General features: G+C 38.3%; 2 protein-coding genes across 2 annotated transcripts in view; one reads left to right on the top strand and one right to left on the bottom strand.

The window, feature by feature from the left end:
* Nucleotides 1-5,071, bottom strand: part of SMC1B (structural maintenance of chromosomes 1B) — a 34,902-nt gene extending 29,831 nt beyond the window's left edge. The window contains exons 1-5 of the mRNA XM_051621677.1: nucleotides 4,963-5,071; nucleotides 2,976-3,164; nucleotides 2,313-2,425; nucleotides 959-1,162; nucleotides 376-614 (exon numbers count right to left, since the gene is read on the bottom strand). Coding sequence (XP_051477637.1) covers nucleotides 376-614; nucleotides 959-1,162; nucleotides 2,313-2,425; nucleotides 2,976-3,164; nucleotides 4,963-5,071 — 854 coding nt within the window. The remainder of the gene's footprint in view (nucleotides 1-375; nucleotides 615-958; nucleotides 1,163-2,312; nucleotides 2,426-2,975; nucleotides 3,165-4,962) is intronic.
* A 319-nt stretch (nucleotides 5,072-5,390) lies between these two features.
* RIBC2 (RIB43A domain with coiled-coils 2) lies at nucleotides 5,391-18,498 on the top strand. Its single transcript, XM_051626306.1, has 7 exons — nucleotides 5,391-5,510; nucleotides 9,027-9,108; nucleotides 10,648-10,992; nucleotides 11,652-11,770; nucleotides 15,005-15,232; nucleotides 17,294-17,460; nucleotides 18,359-18,498. The coding sequence occupies exons 1-7, from the start codon at nucleotides 5,394-5,396 to the stop codon at nucleotides 18,438-18,440; spliced, it is 1,140 nt and encodes a 379-aa protein (XP_051482266.1). The 5' UTR covers nucleotides 5,391-5,393; the 3' UTR covers nucleotides 18,441-18,498.
* The last annotated feature ends 1,503 nt before the right edge of the window (nucleotides 18,499-20,001 follow it).

Raw genomic sequence — 20,001 nt, 5'->3', positions numbered from 1 at the left:
AATAATAAAAAGAACAACTGCCTCCCAACCACACATCCAAAGAAATAATCAATTGTCAACTGCAAGGTTGGATAACCACAGGTGATTTTTTTTTTTAATATTAATTGCAAACAGAATTTTAAGAAGTGAAGCATGACCCTGGAAGACTTTTAATAGCAAACAAGTATTTATATAATAAAATTACTGGCAACCTGGGTATGGTGGTGGAGGTGAAATCAATGCCTAGATATTACTTCAGGTAACTGCTACCAACTGCCTTCCATAGTGTTGGGATATTACCCAACTGCTTCACCAGGAAACACAAGCCTGCCAAGCAAGTCCCAGCACAGAATACGCTTTAACTTAATTACCAGCGAATCCGATTTAAAAACCTACTTCATTTCTTTTTCCATGTGCTGTTGGTCTCTGTTTAGTACACCAAGCACTTTTTTCTTGGCTCTAAATGCATCTTCTGCTGTAGACAGAGAGTCTTTCTTGATCCTAGCCTCCATATTCTTTTCATCCAATTTGTTTTTCAGAAAGTCAATGTTTTTTTCATTGTGATACAGCCGGAAAAGCTGCAGCTCTATCCTTTCTTCATCCAGTTCCTTGAGAAGCATCTGGTAATGCTCTGCCTACCAACATTAAAATTTTATTTCTGGTTTATATAAGGGATTTTAAATCAACAGCATTCCCATTTCAAGTCCAAAGTGATGTAACATGTTGTACTAGTAGCTGTAATTCCAGTAAGGTGTACTAATCATAGAACTCAAACATGTAAGTCAACACTTAAATGGATTATACTGGCAAATTTCATTTATTTAGATTTTATTATATGTATTCCTCTATCCTTTTACAATATATTAAACTATATTATACCTTACTGAAAAACATACTAGATTGAAAACCTGTATAGAAGTTCATAAGAGATGCAAAATCTGAAATCTTAACATGCAAAAGGGGAATCATTCTGAGTTACCTCCTCTTTCTCTATCTTTGCTTGTTTGCGTTCTGCTGCAACACTTTTCTTCTTGTTATAATTAAACTGTGCATCCTCTTCTGCTTGCTGCATTTTTTTCTTTTTTTGTTCATATTCTTCAGCATATTCCCATGAATTGCTGATTTGTTCAAAAAGTTGAGCTCTCTCCTTCGGCTTCTTCATTGCAATTGATTCCACTGTTCCCTAAATAAAAAAAAATAATAAAAGCAAAACAGCACTATAGATCATTATGTTCTCCAATGACTAACTTCTTCTCTAAGAGCACATAGTACAGATTTATCTACTTATATATATATGGTGAAGAGAACTGGATGAAAACACACTTAGACTCCAACCCAAGGAAAAGTTTAGTACCAAGAGGAGTATCACCTAGACACCTCACCTACTTCAATGACATCACTAAATATTTTGGAATGTCAGATAGGATCTATGAAAAACGCATTTAAACTAAATGAACCAGCACAAATCAGTGAGCAATATCAGAGTGACAAAACTAAACCTTGTTAGCCTCTTTAAAGGAACTGAAACTAATTTTCAATGAAAAATGAACTAACAACTTCCCCCCCCAGTACTTCAAAAGCAGAACAGTTGAAATCAATGAACCAGAAGATTATCTAACTCCCAGAGTTAATGGGCACAGTTTTTGTCCATACATTAGCTGCTCAAATCTTCACTGATCAGAAAGAATTTAGTCAAGTGCAGGGAGTAAGTTTTGTGATTTTATTCTAATTTTTAGAGTGGGTAAACGTGCTCATCATAGAGGCTACTATTACCATAAGAAACCATTTATAGGGTTTAATAAAAGGGAAAAGAAGTTTTTCCTTTGGAATTTTCCTAAGCAGCAATGGGGAAGAGAAGACTGCAAAAAATGTGTCATAAGTACATGACATTTCTGACCTATGTTGTTAAATACTTGTGAACTAATAATCCAGTAGGATTTTCAATCCCTTAATCTTAAAAAAATGCTACAAATTTTCATGCAACTTGACTAATAGGAGTATTTTAAGATGAAATTATCATTTCTTATCGATAACACTCCTAGAATTTGATACACTAAACATTTGTAAATATAGACCCATATTTTTTTAATATACTTTGAATAACACAAGTACTCAATTTCTTCCAGATTAGCTTCTTTCTTACCAGTGCACTCATATACACACAAAGCCCATTATTTCCATTTTGCAGTCCTGTAATTCTTGGCAGAGGTCAGGAAAAAAATGTAGTGGCTGGCAACAAGCTAAGAATGCCCTCTTTTATTTCAAATAGGTTTCTTTGTAATCCTACAAAATAACCTCAGAAGCTTTTGTTTTGAAGTACCTTAAATACTCACCTGAAAAATAAGACAATTTCTAGCTTTGACAAGTATATCTACTTTTTCAAGCTCAGATATGTAAGTAGATCGGCTGACAGATTTATCATTGAAAAAAAACTCAGAACAGCTACCTAAAGAAGGAAAGAAAAAAACCAACAACTATAAAATGGCAAAAACCACAAAATCCATAGGAGAAGAACAAAACTAGTGGAGCAATTTAACTGAGTAATTTCCTCAATTAAGAAAATAGATTTCAATTATGCTCTTAGTTATTTCAATAGTTTATTCTGTATGAAAACCCTAGTTGCATACTTCCAAAAGGTATTAACAGATATGTAAGAAAGTGCTCATGCCTGCAAGAAGGTGTCAGACTCCATTTGCTAGAGCCTACACCATCTACATATTCCAAGTGAAAAAACTATCCATCAAAGTACAAAGCAAAGGACATATACTAATCACTTATGTAACTTTTAACTTTGCCTCAGTGTGTTTTGTCTTCAATTATAATACTTGGTTATAAAAATGCTAGTGCTGGACTATAAAAGTATTACAATATTCAAGGGCAATCCACCCAAATATGAAATAATATTAGGCACCTGAAATTCGAAGTTGAATATTCTTGTTCTCCATTTTTTACGCATTACACCACAGAAAATACATACAATAGAATCTACTACCTACCACGGATAACTCTTGAAAATGTTTTTTCTTCCCCATTTTCTTCACTGTATACTATCTTAACACTAGCTGTAGAAGAAACTGGCTTTCCAACGTGTGCTCCATGAATAAGTTCTCTAACACTTTTAACTCGCAAATTAGATGTCTTTTCACACATCACAAAACTAATAGCATCCATTATGTTAGATTTTCCTTAAAAAGAAAAAAAGAAAATTGCTTTGACATGGCAGAAATGAAAGGAAGTGCTTGATTAACAATTAACGAAAACGAAAATATATTTAAATGCAAAAGCCTTTATGAATTCTATTTTTAATTCTGTATTTAATTGGAGAAAAAAAATAGCACATAATACATTTCTAAGATATAATACACTGGCAGCAGATAATAAGCTTGCCTGTAATAAAAATCATCGCAAAACTTGTTATTTGTTCAGCCTTTCTGAACAATTTTTCTTACACAGCCATCTCTAAAAGCCATTACCTAAATTAAGCGAGCAACACCACTAATCCTTAACTCAGTAATTTGTTTTATATAATGCAGTGAGGTTTGCTGCATAAGCACTCTATCATGTAACTGTTCCACTAGAACTCCAGTTCTAAAGAACACAAGTACTCTTCCAGCCTCATTCACCACAGCAACAAAGTTCTCTGATCATACTCCTTAGATTAAAATCCTCGTAATTTTATTCTTTTTGCTGTTCCACTTTAATCTCGAGTTTTTCTGTTACCAGCTTATTTTCTGCCTTGCTACTTCACCAATTTTTTACTTATTTCCAAAAACATCAGAAAAGGAAGAACACTAGAAGTAAAAGAGAAAACAAAAAACTAATTTCAGAGATTACACAGTAGTCACAATTTTTCTCCCAGGATTCACCTATAAAATGTATTGAGATTTAACTGGAAGAGTAACTGGAAAAAGTATCTGTAATTTTGAGACTTTCAAATACACAACAGTGGGGACAGGATGATAAAAATCTTTTAATAATGCTAAATAATAGTTATTTACATTCATAAGTCTCACTTCAATTAGATAAGCAAAGAAACAACAGGATCTAAAAAAGCTAAATAATAAACCAAATCATTAACAGACTGGGGAAACTAAAACCAAATGCTAAACCCATTCTTGTGGCTCTTGGTTAGGACAGCCCTCACCTCCTATTGTATTGTTCTCTGGCAAATAAAAGATAAAAAACCATTTGATTAATGGAACTTTCAGAAGATGCAAATCAAGATTTAAAAAGTCCCAGCACCCACAGCACAACGATGTGGAGTCACATCTACAGATGTTGCGGGTTTAACTACAGAGCAGTTACCATCCCACTAAGTGGAAATGTATATACATACACGTATTTATGTCTTGCTTTCCAAGAGGCATTTACTTATATGGCGAAGACCACAAACTCACATCAAGAAGCAGCTTGTCGTTACTACAGTTTACAACCCGGAGTACTAAACTAAAACCAGCTTTAAGTAACCCTAGTAAGCCGAGATACAAAATGGAGCGACAACAGCACGGTGTGCTGCGCACAAACCACTCATTCTGCAATGGCTAGCAAGAATAGAGAAGACAACTAGAACTTTCACCAGCCATCCGAATTCTGTCCTTCCACCCTGGAAAAAAAAAATAATCCTATATTTTCAGTTAAAAAAAACAATGGTAGATCCTGAGCCTCCAAAACTGCGTGTGCTGCCTCCCCGGCAGGCGCACATAAAGAAACTCGAAGCAGGCTGGCAGAAGTCTTCAATTCCCCCCTGCAGTGCCCTCCCCCCGGGGCAGGCCATCACCACCCTGGCCCATCCAGCCCGGCCACGCCGGCCCTGCTCCCGGGCCTGCCCCCGCACTGCTGCCCTCGTCCTCCCCGCCGGGCCCGCGGTGCCCACAGAGAAGGCCTGGCAAACCAACACCCCACACCGAAGCTGCATCCTCCCGCGGCTGCAGGGGAGAGCAGCCGGGCCACCCGCTCAGCCCCCCTGCCCCCTCGGCCAGCCACCTGAGCCGTTGGGCCCGATGATGCAGTTGAACCTCATGAAGGGCCCGATGACCTGCTCCCCCCGCCACGACTTGAAGTCCTTCACCACCAGCAGCTTCAGGTAACCCATCCCTGCTGCGGCAGGCGAGCCCTGCGCCCCCGGCCCCCGCCCAGGCTTATCAACAACCAGCGGGTGCACCGCGCTAGCTCGGCCTGGGGGGCACCCACCTCCCCACCCCCCCGCGGGCAACGCGCCGCCTTCGACGCCCCCGCCTCGTGCGGGCCCCGCGCGCGGACGGCGCGGAGGGGCGGGGCTCCCGTTGCCACGGCGACCCGGCGCGTTGTTCTCCCGGCGGCGGCGGCGGCGGCGGCGGCGGCGCGGCCTGTGCTCCGCGCTCGGCCCTTCGGCCCGTTCCGCTCCGCTCGGCCCGGTCCTTCCCTTTCCCGGCGCCATGAGCAGGCTGGGGCCGCAGCGGGACAGGCAGGAGGCCGCCGCCCTGGAGCTGCGGCGGCAGCGGGAGCTGCAGCGGCAGAGCCGCATCTTCAACGCGCGGCTCCGGACCATAGGGGTGAGGGCGCAGCGCCTACACCCCCATCCCCCACCCCCCCCTCCTCGGCCCCTGCTCCGAGGTTTCCTGAGGAGACGGGTCTAAAGCGAGGACGACCCCGAGGGCAGGTCATGGCGACCTAGGCAGGCAGGCGGGAGAGGCCTCCCCAGAGGCTGGGGGGGGCCCCTCACCCCCTCAGCGCCTCGCGGGTGCCCGCGGGGACGGGGGCTCCGGGTGGAGGGCGAATGAGGAGAGGGCACAATGTGGTGTCTTTGTGGGGGCTGGGGCGCCTTTCCCGCGTCGCTGGTGAAAGCGAGTTCGTACCGTCGGAGGGGTGCGGTGTGTGAGGGGGTCTGAGGGGGGCTTGTGTCTCACGGCTGGTAGGGCTCGAGGGCAGCACTTCGGGTGTTTTTAACAGGCCATAAAGATCAAGACCCGCCCTTCAGTGTCTGTGTAGGGGTTAATGTCGTGTGCGGGAGGAAGCCAGAAACTTGCAAAGTCAGATCACACAGTATGGCTTAATTCAGTGGCTTTTATTTCTCCGCTGTGCTGATACTTTCCTCACCTGTTTGAGCTAGAGTCGGTGCTGTGAGAGATTAATCGCTGAAAGGGATCCTGCAATTGGTCCCTATTGTCCATCAGGCAAAATAAGATCCATCAGGGCAGGTTTAGGTATGTGGAATTAATCGACGTGTCTGATTTTTTAAGAGCAGATGTCAGAATGTCAATGCCTTTCTGTCTGTGAAGATCTGTGAGGATGATAGCTTCAGTCTGGTGGATTTTCTCTGGAGTAATCTCTGCAGTTTGCACTCTGGTTATCAGAAAATTACATTCTGTTTTCCGCCTATTTAGTTCTTTTAATCTTCCCGTAATGTGTCCAAAGGCCCACGCTAAGATCCTATGTTTATGCGTACAGGAGAGAGTGCTGTGAGGTGAAGTTCAGTTTAAATTTTGCTTGCAAAGTATTTTGAGTACTCTTTGCTGGTTTATATATCGTGTAAGTGCTGTAGCATTTCCTAGTGTAGAACCAAATTTAGATTTGGTGAAAATCTGTTGACCTTACTGGACTGGAAGAATTTTATCCGATGTCAATTCGATCTATCTAATCTCGGGTACATGTCTCCAGTCAGTGTCTGACAGCACCCTGCATTTATCATTGTCACTCTTATGACAATGAGTCATCATGGTTGCACAGAAAAGTAGCAGTCCCCACTTAGTGAGCAGGAAGGTTGTCCACCTGATACAGCATCCTGACACAGGGTAGACAACAATATACTTAAGTGGAAGGAGCTAATAACCTTTTTTAAGGCCGGGTGGGGATGGTAAGATAGTTCAACTTTCTTCATCAGGAAACACATAATTTCTCCATAAGATGGCTTTTCTAGAGCCTTAAAAAGGAAATGTAAACCACAACTTCTCAGCTAATGAAACAGCAGAGAATGAAATAGTGCATCTTGGTATACATTATTGAGCAATATACCACCTGAAGGTCTTTCCCAAATTCTTTCACAGAACTAACTTATCAGGCATGCTTGGATAGATCCATTTACGTGGATCTAAACAAACCTCTAAAATGAGCAATGACTGCTGAAAGAAGAGGCCAGTCTTGTGCTTTGAAGTTCATCCAAGTCTATACAGAAATCTACTGTATTTCCAATGTGGGTTTAGATTCCTTGCTTTCTCTCTCTCACTTGCTCACCAGTTTAGCTGAACAGCTGTCTCTGACAGCATTTTAAAAATCACGGTGATAGTTTATTTAGACATCACAGAATCACAGAATGTTAGGGGTTGGAAGGGACCTCCCAAGATCATCGAGTCCACCCCCCCTGCCAGAGCAGGAAAATACATTCCAGTTGCTCTTGTACATAAAGAGTAACACCACCACCTCGCCTTGTTGCTCTGTCTTTCCTAACTAGTACATAAAACAAATCCTCAAGCAAGGACTGAGCAGTTTAAAAACATGGAGATAATATATTGACTGGAATGGGAACTGAGATTTTAATTATTTTTCTTTATTATTACTAGTTTTATTATTGCTTTGACTTCAGTATCCATTTCCTCATCTGAGTAATGGAAAAGTAAGATACTGCTCTCTTCACTTACAGATTTACGAATTTATCTTCAGTAAATCAGTAATTTTCCAAGAGTTCATTTGGATGACTAGTCCAAATGAAAAATTACTTTCAATTTATATATGAACTATTATACATAAATACAAGTAGATTCCAAATTAGCTGCTTCAAACTGTTCATATTAAGCAATTTGTTATTTTAATGCTTAAAAGTTAAACCTGGAGCTTCATGCAACTAGGAATGGAAGAAAGCTGATAGCATAACTGAATTTGCACACATAAGTCAATACATTGACTTATCTGTATTACTGCCAGAATTTACTAATGAAGTCATATCACATTTCTCTTAACCGTGTTTCCTGTAGTTATGCTGAAAGCTTGGTTTTCCAAATGAGACCTCTGAATGAGTTGATGTTTAGTGCCTATGACACCATTTTTTTTGGAAAATGATACCCGGTAGAATTCTTTGTGGTTTCACCCTTGCTCACAGATTCACTTCTTTGCCTGATAGGTATAGTCATTAATCCTTTACAGCATTAACAGTATTTTCAGTCATGGTCTATTTAGGCTTTTGTGTCTTGATCTGAATAATTTTTAAGGAAAGGCTATAAAAATAGTTTAGCAGATTCTTGAAGAATTGCCATTGTTCTTTGTTAAGTCTTTTAAAGACATTAAATGACTAGCTCAGTAGAAAAAAAAATAAAAAATCCCTGTTTCTGCCTATTAATTTCCCACCTTCTATCAACAACTGTGGACCTGATTCTTTTGTCCAAAATGTAAGTGGCTGCTACCATTTGTTGATATGCCTTGGGTTATTATGCCTTGCTCAGCTACCATTCTCTAGGGATGTGAATAATCTGTATCATGTCTGTCAGCTCATTGTAGATGTCTGCATGTATGTCAGATGGCACTCACTAACTGCATTTTGGCAACTACATGAATCCTACTCTGTCAGATAAGAATGGAAAACTTCTTTCCATTCCCCATTATTTCTGCAGTGTACTTCTTATGAACCATCTACATTTTTTTCAGATCTGAACTATTCTAACTTCCTGTCATCTTGAGTGGCAAAATATTTACCTGCTTCATAAATGAAAGCAGAAAAAAAAGAATAACTAAGTATAAATGCCAGCGATAATGGAGAAAACATATACTGTTTAATGCAGCTTGAAATATTTATAGTTAAAGCACTATAACAGTGTAAATTGGGTGTTCTGTTTCAATTTAGTGTGAAAATATACCTATAATTCTTAAAATGAAGGAAACAAACACGAATATTGCTGTTTCTGGTTTATTTTTTGGTTACCTACATTACACAGTGATGTGTATATACTCTCCTGATAGTGGTTTTATAGCTGTCTTGTTCAACTGTGAATCAATGTAGCTTGACATTATATTTTTTTTTATTGTTCAAACACAGTATCTCTTAAAGAGCTGTTTTGTTTTTGTTTTTTTCATTTTAATAGATTGATAAAGATGCATTGGATTCCCAGGTCAAGGATAGGAAAATTCAAGAAGCAGCTGAAAAAGCACGAAATGAACAGCTTGGTATATCCATAGATACTATGATAATTCTGTGAAGAGTTAAATGTAATTTACTATCAGTTTGTTGCTTTCTTTTTCCCTATGTGTGTTTCAGACTGCCATATTTATTTCCAAATGGAGCCTGTCTCCTTGAATCTTGCTACATAGCTCTATCTATAATAAATCTGTGAATCAAAGGCACAATTGTAGGCTTCTCTCTAGATTCATACATACAAACTGAATACTATAATGTGTGGTCCTCTTTTTGTTAATACATTTGCATTGGTACAGCATGTACTTTCCTCAGTATCTGAAAATTTATATTGACATGATTAAAGTGGTATACATTTCCTAGTAGGCCAGAATTGTCAGCGTTTTCTTTTAATAAATGTTGAAGAACAGCATTGTTTAGAGGCCTGATATGGGAGCATTTAAAAACAAAACACTTTAATAACTTAAAACTCTTTTTTTTTTTTTCTTTTTTTCAGAATAGCAGTAGCAAAATTGTTTGATTGCTTTCCTGTAGAGTATGCCTATGTTCTGTCTGGCCATTCTTCAGTAGACTCTATAGAGTCTATAGAATCCTCTATAGATTGTTGTTGCTAGAAACATGAGTCATGTACAACAGGGCTGTAAGTAGGAGCCATTGCTGAGTCAGAACACGTAGACACACAAATATTTCATCTGTGATCCCTGACCCCAAAACCCTTTGTGTCCCTCTGTGCTTGGAATGCTTTCCTGTGGTATCATGTGCAAAGATCCCACAGACTGAGCTCTCAGGGGATCTCAAGAAGAGCTAGAATGGAGCTTCCAGCTTCCATGCTGTGCTGCTTTAGCTGCTTGTGGTTTTCCTGGCAGAATACCTGTCAGACTCTGACTCTAGGAAGCTGAAACAAAAGCAATGTGTAGTCTGGCAGCAGAGGAAATGGTCTTTTCTTGCAAATTATTTTTAAATAGCTGGAATAGCTAGTTTTGGGTGGGTTATTTTGTAGTTTGTTTTTCTTTAAAACTAAATCAATTACAGCCTTTTGATTAAATGGGCAACAGAGATTAAGCTCTTGACAAACTGTTACTGCCAGCCAATTATTTTAGTGTTATGGTTAGAAAAATCATTGGAACTACAAAAAAACTACCTACATTTCTTTCATTGGGAGCCTGTTTTTCATTTGTTTCTTAATAAGCAACTTAATGTATTTCAGTTGTAACTAAACTGGAAATGGGAAGAATTAGTGTTCAGTACATTTCATGTGTTACTGCAAGTTTTAATCAAATGAGACCTCTTAGTTCTAGAAGTATTTATTATTCTTTGTTTCACAAGCATATATTTAATTGTAACATTAAGATAATTTATACCCAAAAAAGTATTTTTATAAGTAAATACTATTAACATTAGAGTGTTTGCTGTGCCGGTTTTCATAGATCAAATACTCCTTCCTAGGGTATAAAAATTTGAAGACTTATATCATTTATTCCTCTTCATAATTTTATTTTCTATCTTACATGTGCACTTCCATCACGTGCACTTCTAAGAGCTGTATTTTCATTGTGTTCATTTTCCTCTAGCTAATGAAGTGAAGCGAAATGACAAGATTGTGTGTATGTTAGAAGAACGACAGAAAGCTGATATCAGAAACATAAATAAGGCCATCAATGAATTTCAGAAAAATTTTCAGAAGCCAGAAACAAGACGTGAATTTGACCTGTATGATCCACAAGCCTTAAAGAAGGACAGACCTGCTCGAGTTTCAGACAATGACCCTCGATGTACTGTATCTGGCTTGCAGAAGTTTGTGGGTGAAGACTTAAACTACGATCAGAGGATGAAATTTCAAAAGGAGCAGTTCAGAGAGTGGTCTCTCCAGCAACAGAAAGACTGGAGGAATGCATTAGCTGATAAAAAATATGAAGGTAACAGATAATAAGGTATTAGTCTGCTTTTCCTGAAATTCTGATGGATCTGACAAAAATATGGTATGGTCTTTTGTGTCAGTTCAACAAAGCAGAATTTCAGTCTATTCATTATTTAACTTTTAGAAATACTGCAGCAGTTTTTACTTTACAAGTTCTAATATATTGAATATCTCGCTTACAAATTCTGTATTTAATGATGTGATTATTGTAATATTAAAAATGTTTCATTTCTGGTTTATGCCTCAAATTAGATATCAGAGCATTGTGAAAAAACATATTTTTCATGCTAGATGGAATATTTACCAAATTGTCCAATCTCTACTGTTCTAGAGCAGACCAAATAAAACTGATTTTTCTTTTCTAGCTTGTGATAAAATATTTTTTCTGCAGTACTTACTTTTTCATTTTAGCTTTGTCCAACTGTTGAGACAAGAATGGTTACATAATAAACTGATTTAATGAGTCACCTGAAGTTCCAAGATGGAAAGTTTCAGTGGTAGGATTTGGAAACATTTATGTAATTCGGCTTACTGCATCTGTAGCTCCACTGTCTGTCTCTTGTGCTCTCTCTCTCACTCTCTGTGTCTTATATGGCTTGCTCATATGGCACGTCATGTCCATGAATACTGATTAAGTTTCATTTTCATCTAATTTAGATTATCTTTACGACAAGAACAGGATTGCAATTGACCAAAAGACTATGGAGCTACAACAGAAAGAAGAAGAAAACAGGCGTGCTGTTTGTGCAGCTACTAAAAACTTCAATCAAATCCAGGTAAATGAATACTTGGTTTGTTGTTTGTTTTTAAAAACAATGGAGACAGAGAAGGAAAATAAGATGCAGAAAAGTACAGTGAATGCTGATGTTTTCACAAAGGTTTCTTAGCAACTAAATTCCAAGGTTGTTTCAGTAATTGGAAGATAGTATTTATTCACTTTGTCCTCTCCAAGGATCTAGCTATCCTCTATGTAGTTACCCCCTGTGAAAATTCTCCCTCCTGGTTCTCACCATGCTGACGAGAAGGCAGCAAAACTCCACAATCTCTCAGGGACTTCTAGTCTATAAACTGGGGTAGAGGAATAGCCTCCCATGCTTCCTTCTGGTTTTGCATCAGTCATTGGATAATCTTAGCTGTTTCTGCCTGCTTTTCTTTTTCTTTGTGTGGAAACGGTACTACCAGTAGCTTTTTGTCTTTGTTGATCACATTAATTCCCCACAACCACTGTTTTTGGCACTGGGCTCCTTCCTTGGTATTTGGGTACATGCATCTTTGTTGTTTACCAAGCATGCTTTGCAACCTTTTGAAACATTAAGTGAACCTTTTTCTCTCTGTCTTAGTACCATTATCTTTATCTTACTGTAAAATTTTTTTTTTTCCCATTAAGCTTATACTTCCAGCTCAAAGGGCTAAATGGACGCTATTATTTTGGTTAAACTATGTTTGGTATGACTTAACTTTAAATTTATGTAGTCACATCAAAATAAGCCACATTACAATTACCTACATCAAGTATGGGATCTTTTAGTTCAATTATGTAAGCATGCAAGTCTTTGTGTAAGTGTTGCCTGAGCCTTTCAGGGCATATTTGGCAGAGTTGTTTATAAAGAGCCCAAGGTAACTGAACAGGCTTTTGCTGCTTGAAGTCAAGGCTACTGAATAGTATTTTATATGAATAGCCACTAAAGTATCCTAAGTACTCAGGGTAGCAGTAGTATCCCAAATTGTTGTTGTCATACCAGTTGATTCAAAGTAAAAATTCCTGAATGTGTGCTAGGGTTTGGTGATGGGATGGGAGATTTGTGTGGTTCTTAATGTTTGGGCATATACATTCTATGCAACTGGTGTGCATATTAAATATATTAAAAAAAGAGTCTTGCTCTTAGTTTTTTCTAACCTATTTTTTTCCTAGCATCTTTTTCCTCTTTTTTATTTCTTTTTCATTTCTTTTTTCTTTTCTTTTTAGTTTCTTTTCTTCCTTCTTCCTTCTTCCTTCTTCCTTTTCCCTGAATGGCTAAGAGAAGCTCTTCTTTATCCCTGAAATGATATGCTGGCACAGTTGCTGCTTTTCTTCATCAAACATTCAGGTCAGAGGTTTCAGGTTGCTACATCTTTCAATGATGTCTGTAAGAGAAAGCTATGTTACAGAGGGCTTTTCTATACATATTTTTCCCAAGAGAGAAAACTAAGGCATTCAGCCTAAGGGTGAACTTCACAGAAGAAATCTCTGTATCTGACCTCAACTGTATTGAACAGGAGTCTCCAATTGCTCGTTTCTTAATATTAATGAGCACATAGCCACATACTCTGGTTCAGAGTCCCAAAAACAGCAGATTATTGAAAATCTTTTGGGTTTTTGTTTTCTTTTTTTTCTTGGAAATCATAATGTCATAGTTCACCTGAAGTAATTATTGACTCTTCTGGAGGAAAAAAGAAAACAACATAACTTCAGGGAAATGCATTTCTGTTTTAAAAAAATTGCTTTAGACTTCTTGTAACAATTGTACTCACTGACTTCAGTGAAATTAAAAAGTGGCCTTTAGTTTCCAGTGTATTATTCCATGTTAATGATGGTAGAACCAGCAATTAATAGATCTGAAGTGGATATTTTGCCACTTGAAATTTGATTTGATTGAGTTTTTCCATTTGTCTAAAAGAAGACATTTCTTCTCTTGCTCTAAAGTAGAGTGTATATTCCTATTAGATGGCTAGTAAGTATTTTAAAAGGAGATTTTCTGCATCATTTAAGTTGGATTGTTGTTTAGCTAATTTTTAATTCTAAAAAAATAATTTTGCTTTATTAGTTTGTTTGTACATCAATACTTATTTTAATTGAAACCACAGGCCTGTTCTCAACCATGGAATTTATTAATCTAAGATATGGTACTTAGAATTATTTATTTCTCCTTCTGTCTAGTCCCTGGCAGGTTTTGTGTATGTTTGCTTGGAGCAAATAGAAGTTGTTCTTTGACAGCCTCCAGGCCTGATGCTTGGGAGAACTGCTGTCATCCAAACACAAAGTCCATAAATACAAAAGTAGAGATAAACCTAGGTTAGCAGTCTCCTCTGGTGGCATAGATCACCGTGCTTGCTGAGTTAGGATTCTTCTCCATAAAATTTGCACAGGAACAGGTTCCTACATGTGTCTAGATGGTCCTGTCATTCTCAGTTGCTTATATCTTGTAGTTTCTTTGCTTACTAATTTTCAACTTCACCTTATATGCCACAGAAAACTATTTGACTTGCTATGACTTTCGTGATGCATAACCTTCCATTTTTCATTTCAGAAGAAGGAGACAGGATAAGAAATACATAGCATTATCATTCTACTTATGATTAATTTTCTTAGTCTAATTCTTCTTTGGAAAGTAATTTAAAGTAAAATAATCATATTTGCTTTCTGGAACTTTGAAAGGGGAACATTTCATCTGAATAGGAGACTGTGGCTTTACAGGGAACATCAGGAACAGTGACTTCCATAGGAAATGCATATTATGGTTTCTAATATTTACATAATATCATTCGATTTTGCATTTTGTATCAGCAAAGGGATCAGATTCAAGGCTGCATCTTCAGGCTTAACATAGGCATCATCTGTCTGTTTGTTTTGAGTGCTTAACCATGCTTTCCATGTAGATATATAGGTAATATATATTAAGGCTAGTGATTCAAGATGGTAAATTTTTACCATAAAATTCTTCCATGTTTTGCCTGGCCTTCAAATATCTACTGTTATTTGCTTGTGGATAAATGTGAAATTAATTTTTATTTAATTCTGGGTTTTCTTACAAAACACAATTATTTTTCCTCAAATTACTTGCTGTATGTGATATCACAGCACTGAAGAAATCCATACTATTAGATTTTTAGTCTTAGCCCATAGGACCATATGTGTTGACAACTGTATGCGAGTTGGAAAGAAGTTGTTATGATGTGCTAACTTTTTTGCATCCCTTAGTTGGTATTTTCTCTTGGAAAAACTATCAGTTCTCTCCTTTCACTGAATTTAGGTTGCTGAACTAGCTGAGAAAAAGAAGTTGGAAAAGTATCAAAAAATGAAAGATGACATGGAGGAAATTTCCAACCTCCTTAAAGGGGACTTACTTTCTGAAAACCCAGAACAAGCAGTCAGTTCCTTTGGTAGACATCGTGTGATCACAGATAGATGGAAGGGAATGAATCAGGATCAGCTGATGGCAATCCGTTCCACTCAACAGCAACAAGTTCTGGAGAAACAGGTATTTAAGGTTATGTGCATATTCTGTGTTCTTGGTTGCAGTATTATTATAGACACTGTAGAGGAAAATATTGTTTGCCCTGCTTGTCCCACTAAAAGACTGTGTTTTCCATTTATGTGAATTTTACCCAAACTGAACACTGTCTTTGGAGCAGCTGGGAGATACCATGGAGCAGGAGTGGACTGGAGCAGTGGACTTGGGCTGGGAGGAAGGTTGCTGTGGAGCCCAGGGCCAAGGGGCCTGGGGGATATTGAGGCATGGTCCATGGTGGCCCAGCTGAGGAGCAAAGACCTGCACAGCCCAAGCCCCAGCCTTCATGGTGCAGTTTAGGAATTGAGACAGCATGAGCTGCCTGCAAGGGGCATACGGGAAGAAGACACCAGAGCTGAGGGTGAGATCAGGGCAGGCCTTGGCAGTGGTCTCATGCTCAAGGGTATTCAAGGAAGACAATCAGAGCAGGTCCAGTTATTCTGCCCATGCATATTTCATAGCCTTAGAAGTTCATTAATGCAACAATTTCCTTTCTGTCATCCCACACAACTGTGAGCCATGCTCTGGGACAGAATTACGATAGAAAAATTAAATATTGCTAATAATTGCTGCTCTAAAGGTGTATGGGAGCAGTCAGTCAAAATTAAGAACTCTACCCCTTCCTATGCAGTCACAAGTGTACAGGTCTAGGTATTGCAAAGTAGGAAGCTACTTACTTCATTCAGTGAGGAGCCTGGATTCATAACAGCTAATGAATAGCTGTTCAATTTTATTTTTTTAATCCCTACAATACCATATGCTATACTGTCTTATCTACTGCTGTTACTAAAGCTGACCCAAAAGTGTACCCATTCAAGTAGTGAAGCTGGCAGAAAATAAGCCCCATCAGGAAAAGTGAGTTTTTTGCAGGCCTGATTTCTTGAATCAGTTTAATTTAATATCAAACATGAAGTGAGGAAGTAATAGTATAACAGGGGCAGAGGAAAAAGCAGTTTGAGTCTACTCACCCCGTGTTGGTGGCTCAGTTAACTACACTGAGTTAGCCATACTGATGTCTACTAATTTCTGACCTCAAGAAGTTAGAAGTCTTGCTAATAATAACTTTAAAAAAAAAAGAAGAAAATAATGTTTTGCCTCTCTGGGTTTTTAGAGAAACCTATTATGTCAGAGAGAAATGGTAATCTACTGGTTAACTTCTGCCAGGCATCAGATCCTATTTTCTTACCTTGTGCAGAGGTAGGACTCTGTCTTGCTGCCTGGAAAAGGTCAGCGTTCTCTTCTGCAGTATCTTGCTTCTGCCTAATGCACAGGCTCCTACCTAGTTTGGAAGTGCTTTCTTTTTCTCCCTACTTCAAGTGCTACCTCTAGTATTCAGTAAAGATGAGCAAGTTTTTTGGGGTGAATTTACCAATCAGACTTTATTATATCATAGAATCATAAGAGTTGGCAGGGACTTCCGAAGGTCATCAAGTTCAACCCCCCTGTTGCAGCAGGAACGCTTAGGGCAGATCGCACAGGAATGTGTCCAGATGGGTCATTAAAGTCTCCAGAGGTGGAGACAGACTCCACAACCTTCCTTGGCAGTCCGTTCCAGTGCTCTGTCACCCTCACAGTAAAGAAGTTTTTCCTTATGTTGAGGTGGAACTTCCTGTGTTGTAACTTGGTGTTGTTTCCTCTTGTCCTATCACAGGGCACCACTGAAAAGAGACTGGTCCATTCTTGACATCCACCCTTCAGATATTTGTATACATTAATAAGGTCCCCTCTTAGTCTTCTCAAGACTGAGCAGCCCCAGGTCTTTTAGCCTTTCTTAGTATGACAGTTGTTCTGGTCCCTTAATCATCCTCTTAGCTCTCTGTTGGACTCTTTCCAGCATATGCCTACCCCTCTTGAACTGGGGAGCCCAGAACTGGACACAATACTCCAGATGTGGTCTTATGAGGGCAGAGTGCAGGGGGAGGAGAACCTCACTTGACCTGCTGGCCACACTGTTCTTAATACATCCCAAGATACTAGTGACTGTTTCATCTTTGAACAAAGAAAAAATTGATAATTTTTTCATTTCTGTAGAGACTAAAACAGGAAGAACAGCGAAGAGAGGCTGAGTGGGACAGGCAAAGGTTACAGGGTGCAAGAGCACTGTTGGTTTTAGAGCGGCATCAACAGCGACAGAATCGGGAACTCCGCCAGGCCTTAGACAGCATCAACACAGAGCTGTCCCACGAGCAAAAATCAAAGTAAGTGCCAGGAGGGTTTTCTTCTTTTCCAGTAAAAATCTTTACCATTAACACAATAGCTTGGCTTTCAAAAACCTTTTTTACTTGTATTGTTGGTTACTTTGTTTAATATGCTTGTTACAATTTTATACTTGAAAAAAAAATCAACAGTTCAGCTTCAGGGTGTTTTTCAGTACTATTTAAACAATCTTCAAAGAGGAGGTTATGATTGTTACTGACTTAAATGTATGAATTAGTAACTGGAATTCTTACATGTTCCACTGACAAAGACAGTTTATATAGATAGTTTTCTGCATAGTTAATTGTACTTATTCTCTATTTTGCTAAATTATCACGTGTAAAACAGTACATGTGTTTTTAATTTACTCTTCATTTTCTGAAACAAAAAAGGTTATGGACCAGTAGAACTACCAGTTTCTGATATCTCAGGGTTAAGTCAAAGACACAAATGAAGTGGACAGCTCTTATGTCTAATGGGAAGGGGGGAAGATAATCTGTGAAGAGAAAAAAAATCAAACCAAGTGATTTGGTGTTCTATTATTTTAGTCTTTTTGTTTTGGTTTAGTTTTTTTCATTATGCATACATACATTTTGCAAAAGAATTTCCAGTACCTGATGCTTTCCTATTATGAAATTCAGAATTGTGTTAATTTAGTTTTTCACTGTGAGATTTTTGACAGTTTCTTTTCAGATTTAAAAAAACAAACAAGTTTGCTCTAATGAGATGTGGCATACATTTTGGAGAAAAAGATCTAATTATATTAAATACAATTTCTAATAATTCTGAGCTTTGTGAGCATTTATGAGTGTTTATGAATTGTATCTTCTTTTGGATTCTCAGGTTGCTTTTGTATTATAATGAGAAAACATTTAGTAAATGCTTGTTTTTAATTGCTAGGAACATTTATCTTAAAGAAGAGGAATATTCAAACGTTCCGACAGACCAGTATTATGCCCAGTTTAATACAACCAGCCGATGACATTCTGGATAAATCAACCTGAAATAAACAGAAGTATGTAGACATTAAAAGTTTTAATTGGGCAATCCTCTGTTTTATTATTTTAATCTGTTCCTTACCCATTCAAACAAGGTACTCAAACTAAAGGACAGCCTGCTAGGCCACATCTGTTCTAAGAACAGGAAAACAATGTAATAATTTTAAAATTTGATTGCTTTTCCCAAAAGTACTAGTAGATTCAGTAGTACGGTGTTTGGCTATTGTTTCTGAGGCTTAACTGTAATGTTTACATTATCCATGTCTTTAGAAATCAATTTCTGGAAAGGAATCACAATTTAAAATATAATGCTACTTTATGCAACTTGGTCAGAGGGGAATGCTGCCTGACATAGATCACAAATGATGCACACTTAGCAGATTCTATGGGAGGGAAGAAAGATGACCTGGGTAGAAAGTTTTGGTTTTGTTTGTGGTCTGGTTTTGTTTGTTTGTTGTGGTTTTGTTTTGTTTTGTGTTTTGTGGTGGCTTTTTTTGTTGTGTTTTTTTTTTTTTCCTTAAAATAAACAACAACCCAGCTAGACACAAAAGCAAGAAAAGAGGAAGAAATGGACAAGTTGATCAGAGATACTGCTTTTACTTTCTGGCTAGTAGAAATAAGAAGATTTTGATAGTTGCTAAGGTGATTGTAGCATTGAGGTATGACACAGAAATGGAATGTGTGTTATAGCAGTTGGGGAAGAGTATATGGGAAAAGTATTGCTACATACACTGGCATTTAGAAATAATGGAGAAAATGTAAGGGCAGTGTGCCCCTAAAGGAGAGTGTAGGGAGAGTTTACAGATGTGATGGAAGATGGGGGAAAAAGCAGGCATGCACCACACAACATCAAGGAGAAAAACCTCAGCTTGTGTGGGATAATTCAGGGAAACAGTTTGCTTCCTGTCTTTATGGTTACAGAATTTACTTAGTGAAAGAGCCAGTCAGTTATATTTGAAAAACGGGCAAGTGAAACACATGGGAAGAAATATGGAGAAGCAACATAAGAAACTAACTGCACAAGAGAAATGGATGATGGAGATAACTAGAAAATGAAATCCAGGAGGGAAAGAGATGACATGCAGAGGACTGGAAAAAGGGTTAGAAGGCTTTGTGATCTAAAACAGAAGAAAAAATGAAAGATATTCAGCTAAACATCCAAGACCATTACGACTGAAAATCCTTAATAAAAATAGAGAAGCCACGTATGAGAAGAGATCTTGAAATAAGTATGTGTAGCTTGCCAGAATCTGTGTTGTAAACTTGGGGTAAAAACATCCTGATAATAGTGGCATGGAGTCCACTGATTGTTCTTTGTATCAGGGTAAGTGATAACTTTGAATTCTGGTGAAACAAGTTAATGATGACTACACCAAGCTAAGTAGGAAAGATGTTTAAAGAAACTGAGGTTGAGGTAAACTCATGAGTTATTGTCATCTTTGTGAAGACAATGAAGACTACATGGTTCTCTAGATACATATTATTAGGAGGATTTTGAGATGTTTGAAGGAAGCCTTAACTGAAAGGGGACTGTTCAAAGAAGTC

The sequence above is a fragment of the Apus apus genome, chromosome 1 (genome assembly GCF_020740795.1).
Source record: "Apus apus isolate bApuApu2 chromosome 1, bApuApu2.pri.cur, whole genome shotgun sequence".
NCBI lineage: Eukaryota > Metazoa > Chordata > Aves > Apodiformes > Apodidae > Apus > Apus apus.
This window is presented reverse-complemented; position numbering and strand designations above follow the sequence as displayed.